The sequence below is a fragment of the Ammodytes marinus genome (assembly GCF_949987685.1).
Source record: "Ammodytes marinus genome assembly, chromosome: 16".
In the NCBI taxonomy this organism is placed as follows: domain Eukaryota; kingdom Metazoa; phylum Chordata; class Actinopteri; order Uranoscopiformes; family Ammodytidae; genus Ammodytes; species Ammodytes marinus.
In genome coordinates this window covers 1,526,665-1,532,978 of record NC_137220.1, presented here as the reverse complement: position 1 = coordinate 1,532,978, position 6,314 = coordinate 1,526,665, and the positions used below count along the sequence as shown (strand labels likewise).

General features: G+C 39.8%; 1 protein-coding gene across 1 annotated transcript in view; it reads right to left on the bottom strand.

Moving 5' to 3' along the window:
- Nucleotides 1–2,202, bottom strand: part of LOC307263129 (keratin, type I cytoskeletal 13-like) — a 27,505-nt gene extending 25,303 nt beyond the window's left edge. The window contains exons 1-2 of the mRNA XM_080044187.1: nucleotides 1,882–2,202; nucleotides 494–638 (exon numbers count right to left, since the gene is read on the bottom strand). Of these exons, the coding sequence (XP_079900313.1) occupies nucleotides 494–638; nucleotides 1,882–2,139 (403 nt within the window). The 5' untranslated portion in view covers nucleotides 2,140–2,202. The remainder of the gene's footprint in view (nucleotides 1–493; nucleotides 639–1,881) is intronic.
- Between the last annotated feature and the right edge of the window lie 4,112 nt (nucleotides 2,203–6,314).

Genomic DNA, 6,314 nt, shown 5'->3' with positions numbered 1-6,314 from the left:
GGATAGATGGATAGAGTGAGAGAGAGAGAGAGAGATAGATAGATAGATAGATAGATAGATAGATAGATAGATAGATGGATAGATAGATAGATAGATAGATAGATAGATAGATAGATAGATAGATAGATAGATAGATAGATAGATAGATAGATAGATAGATAGATAGATAGATAGATAGATAGATAGATAGATAGATAGATAGATAGATAGATAGATAGATAGATAGATAGATAGATAGATGGATAGATGGATGGATGATGGATAGAGAGAGAGATGGATGGATGGATGGATAGATGGAGTGAGAGAGAGAGAGAGAGAGAGATGGGTGGATGGATGGATGGATGGATAACATTAGCAACAGACTTACATAATTGGTAACAAACACACACACACACACACACACACACACACACACACACACACACACACACACACACACACACACACACACACACACACACACACACACACACACACACACACACACACACACTACACACCTTGGCGAGGTATGTGGCCAGACGGTCGTTGAGGTTTTGCATACAGAACTTCTCGTTTCCGATGACGCTTTCGCCTCCTGACACACTGTAGCTGCTGGAGGAAGACATGCCTCCTCCAAACCCAAAACCACTGCTGGCCTGTAGGGGGAAACATAGAATACACCTTTAGAGACAGGCTAATACCTCAAAGACTAGTGGGGATATGAAGGTGTATGGAACTCTGAGATCCTATGTAGTATAATTGTGCAACATTTTTAGAAATCGGTTCATCCTAGCCTGAGAAAAGGCAGAAAGAGTGTTTTATGGTCTCACTCTCTAACCCTACATTTTTCCCAGTTGTGACATCACACTGGACAAACTGTTGGGTCCATAAAACACTCTTTCTGCCTTTTCTCAGGCGAGGATGAACCCATTTATAAAGTGTTTACACATTTATACTACACAAACATTCTTGTGTCTGAGTTGTGCTACACAGTATAAATAAACTTGCTTTGCTTTGTCAGCTGTGATGTTGCTAACTACAGGTGGTCACTATTGTTTACATACCAGTTTACAGAGCCTAGGCTGTGTATTAACACCAGATTTTTTTTTCAGCACACAGTACAGACAGGTAGTGGATAAGGAGATTTCTCAAGAATCACTGACTTTACAGTTGAAACCAGGCATCCAGAGGCTTTAGTTTAAAGCTGCAGTGTGTAGAATTCTGGGTTTTATTTCCTAGCAGATTTTGTAGAAAGTAATTATAATATCTATAAGTACATTTAATTTAGTGCATAATAGCTGAACTTTTTTTTTTTTATTATTATTTTTTACATATTCTCATATATGTCCATATTTCTGCATATTTTGGACCAAGGCCTAGTGCCGCCATCTTGAAAGTTTCATAGTTGGAATGTCATCAGGTGCATTGTTTAACATTTAGAATTGTTCTTGTCCTTGAAGGCCACTGTAGCTTCTGTTATTATTCTAAAGGGGTGGGGTTACCCAGGGAGCGTTGCATTCTAGAACTTTGTAGAACTTTCTTGATGATGTCATATTACACACTGCACCTTTAAGTGTCATATTGATATTCTGCCTAGAAACAATTTGACTAATATACTATTTGACAGTTTTGAATTGTTGATGACCACAAGACTGTGATGTCATACATTTAAAGGTACAGTCAGCGATTCTGGAGAACGCTTATTGTCAAAATCACTTTTTGTCAAAAAAATAAAAACCCAGTGCTCATACACAGCCTAGGCTCTGTAAACAGGCATAATGCTAGTTAAACGTACGCCCTTTGTTTACATATGTCAAGCCTAGAAGTCACACTTATATATTTATTGGCAAATTTTGATATTTTTGCAAGTCACCAATATAACCTCACTAAAGTACTTACCCCTCCGGAAGAGGATGAGATGCGGACTCCCATGCCGCCGGCCCCTCCGTACACACTGCCAGCGCGCATGGATGAAATACGAGATCCTCCGCTCATCGACAGTCCACTCATGCCCATCATGGAGCCCCCCATCGACCCTCCACTCATGCCCATCATGGAGCTCCCGCCCAGGGCCGCCATACCCCCGCTCATACTCATACGCCCACCGCCGCTGGAGCTACGCATGGAGGAGGAGGAAGAAGACCTGTAGCTAGTCATGATGAACGCTTTGGGTTGTCTGTGGATTTCTGCTGCTCGAGACTGGAGGCTGGAGACTGGTCCTTAAGCACAAAGGAGAGTGAAGAGAGAGTGGGATAGGTGCCTGTTATTTATACAGTCCCAAAGCCACCAGGCTCAAATGGGCTGTCAATCAATCCCAATACCATGACGGAAGGTGGTATTTAGATGTGGGTGTGTGTGTTTGGGTGTGTGTGTGTGTGTGTGTGTGTGTGTCTAGGTGTGTGTGTGTGTGTGTGTGTGTGTGTGTGTGTGTGTGTGTGTGTGTGTGTGTGTGTGTGTGTCTAGGTGTGTGTGTGTGTGTGTGTGTGTGTCTAGGTGTGTGTGTGTGGGCAGGGAAATATGTAACCTTTACGTCTGCCTTGTTGCGTGACAGTGATGTTTTTACTGCCCTGTGAGAGTCAGAAGTGGATGTTAGGAGACTTCACATATGAAGGAAAAGTTATCTCAATAATTAGATGGCTCAATTCGTTTTTAGCCTCAAAACTTTAAAGTGTTTTAACAGTGTATAAGTGATGAAAACAGCACAATTTTAGAACAAAACCATTAAAACTGCGATTGACACTGATTTTTCTTAGTTAGGGCAACATTTTTGAGATATGAATTTTATTTTAGGAGAACTATACATTTGAGACAACTTTTTATCTATTGTTGAGATAGCTTATCATTCTTATGTTAAGAAAATCTATCTTTCCCATGTATAAAAACTGAGTATTACAGACTGAGAATTTAAAATAATAATAATAATAATAATAATAATAATTCATTTTATTTGAGGGCGCCTTTCATAGCACTCAAGGTCACCTTACAGGGCAGTGTTTAAAAAACAAAATCAACTATCATAAAAAACACAAGAACAAGATACATTGAAACAATTTACACAAGTGTGGTGAAATGGGTGGGAGACAATAAACTAGATTGAATATGTCAGTTTAAAAAGATGTGTTTTTAGCCCGGACTTAAAAGTGGAGAGAGTGGAGAGAGTGTTGGAGTGTCGGATGTCAGATGGGAGGGTGTTCCAGAGGTGGGGGGGCAATAACAGTTGTGCCATCTAATTCTCTGTCATAAAAATAATAATAATAATAAAAGTCGGTTAAAATGTTGATTCAAACATCAAACAGTGTTAGAGCTTTCTGAAAAACTTTCTCAACAAAAAATATTAAGTTCATAAAAAGTTTTACTTTTTGGAATTTTTAGTTTGTAGAACTAAAAAAAAGAAAGAAAAGAAAATATGAATGATAATTTAGTGCGTACAGGTTTTTTTTGTGTGTGTGTGTGTGTGTGTGTGTGTGTGTGTGTGTTTGTGTGTGTGTGTGAACAGGGAAATATGTAACCTTTATATCTGCTTATTTAAGTGACAGTGATTGAACATTTGCATTCAACATTTACAAAGACATAACACACCTTGGACAAATGATTTTGAAACACTGCCAGGCATTTCAGAATGATAAACACACACACACACACACACACACACACACACACACACACACACACACACACACACACACACACCCAGAGCCCTGCCTTGTGCTGCAGCCTTCTACTTACCTCTATGGTTTGCACACTTCACTTTTATATAGTTCCCAGTGATTAGTTCCTTTATCTATATATTTCATATCTTTATTGCCTCTTATCTTCACTAAAGAGAAGCCAGCAGAAGTGCAGGGGCCCGGGGCGCTCTGGTGGTGTAGTGGATGGAGCGCGTACCATATTGGCTCTGGTGGTGTAGTGGATAGAGCGTGTACCATATTGCCTCCGGCCTTCGTTGCAGCGGTCGCGGGGTTTTGCTATTCTAACTATTGCCACTCTGGTTTTGCTAAATTAAATGTTCTTGACGGGTGTAAAACTATGGTTGCGTTCCGAATCTCATACTCTTTCTTTTCTCTATTCTACATACTACATCTGATGATAAAAAGAATCTAGTTAGGATGCAGTATGCATGCTAATGGGACATACTTTTACTCTTTTATTTCATCATAACATTGCGCCTTGATCTTGCCTCTTGCTTTTATATCCGTCGCATCCCCGTTTGTTTTCATATGGAGGCTTCGTCGATGTGACGTCACTTCACGTGCGCACTGGATTGTTGGTCAGAATCGCCCAAATAGGATGCACTTTTCAACACTAACAATCTTGGCCCGCATGAAGTAGGACATCCGGGTACTTCTAACCATACTAAATCTGGCCACAAGAATCGGGACATCCTAAATCTTTTTTCTACCAAACTATATAGTAGAAAGTATGCGATTCGGAACGCAACCAAAGATTGTCCAGTCCACTGGTTTCCATTCAAAACTAAAGGGATTTATTCTAAACTCAGACTTTTTGAAACATAAAAAACAAGGGCACGCAGATAAATCAACCTCTGTCAGTATGTTCCAATACTCCCTGGTTCCAAATCCCTCTTCTATTCTACGTACTTTTTTATTTTATTTAATTTTTTTGAACCTTTATTTCTACAGGTAAATCCCATTGAGACCGAAGACTCTTTTACAAGGGAGACCTGTTTTCCTTTCCCACGTTACCATTCACACACACATTCATACACCGATAGCAGCAGGCTAACTATCGACATTCACACGAGGCAAGGTGGGTGAAGTGTCTTGCCCAAGGACACAACAACCATGGCACAGGTGGCAGGGCGGGGATCGAACCTCCAACCCTTTGATCATCGGCCGACCCGCTCTACCACCTGAGCCACAGTCGCCCTAAACCCTAAACACCCTTCTTCTGATCATAAAAAGAATCTGGTTAGGATGCAGTATAGGTGGAGGAGGAGATTTGGAATGCAGGGCTAGAGTAGCCTTCATGTATAAAATGTGCTAAACAAATACAGCTGCCTTGCCTTCACAGCATCCAAAGAACGAAGCAGCAGCATTCTGCACAACACCAGATAAAGACACAATGCGTAAGATTGATGGAGGCCTTGAACTAATAAAGGTGTGAAATGCATTCTCTAGATCAGGCCTGTTGAGGAAGGGCTTAAAGGGATAGTCCAGTATTCAGTTACTCATGCATAGTTAGTGTGTTACCTTATGGAGACACACACACACACACACACACACACACACACACACACACACACACACACACACACACACACACACACACACACACACACACACACACACACACACAAAGGGTTTAACTTGAGAAAGAAGAAGAAGCTGGAAAAGCTCATGTTGACAGCATTGTTACTCAAAAAAGAATTGAATGTATTCATTGATAATCCTGTCTGCACTACACTGTGTAAGTGAAAGACTTTACTGTGACTGTCTGCAGTGGATCTAAGAGGCTACAACTACAACTTTTTAAGTACATTCTTAAAGGAATACTTCACCCATACGGAACCAGCGTTCTATCATTATAAAATCACTATTATAATATAATGAATGAGGTTTTTCTTCCCTCAGTCTTCCCTCAGTCTTCCCTTGGCCCAGCTGTCCTGTTAATCCTAACCCTTACTGTGATGTCACAAGAAGGAAACTGTAGGGTTAGACAGTGAGACCATAAAACACTCTTTCTGCCTTTTCTCAGGCTAAGATGATCCGATTTCATTTTTTTTTGCACATTTATACTAAATAGGATCTCAGGGTTCAATACACCTTCATATTCCCACCGGTGAAGTAGGGCTTTAAGGAAAACTGTCTTGAGCCAACTATCTTCTGTTGAGAAACCTCATCATTCATACGACAACATATCTTTCATATATATAAACAACTTCTACATTGACTTTATTTTATTTATTTATTTATTTATTTTATTTCAGACATATCAAAAACAATACAAAACAAAATGAAAAGCATAAAAATACAATAAACAAAATGTATGTTTAAATGACTTCACAAAAATAAAAAGAATAATCTGTATTGATGTGATATGCCTGAAAAGGAGCAGGAAGAAGTATACACTTAACTTGACTTGACTTGACATTTGACTTCTACAAACTAAGAATTTTATCTCAACAAACGATCATCGGTTGGATCAAATGAAGGCATTTCTGTCGACTGTGTGTGTGTGTGTGTGTGTGTGTGTGTGTGTGTGTGTGTGTGTGTGTGTGTGTGTGTGTGTGTGTGTGTGTGTGTGTTTCAGCCCGAATAAAAATATCCAGTTCAGACAGCTGGCTTGAGAATTTGCATTTTAGGTTTACAGTA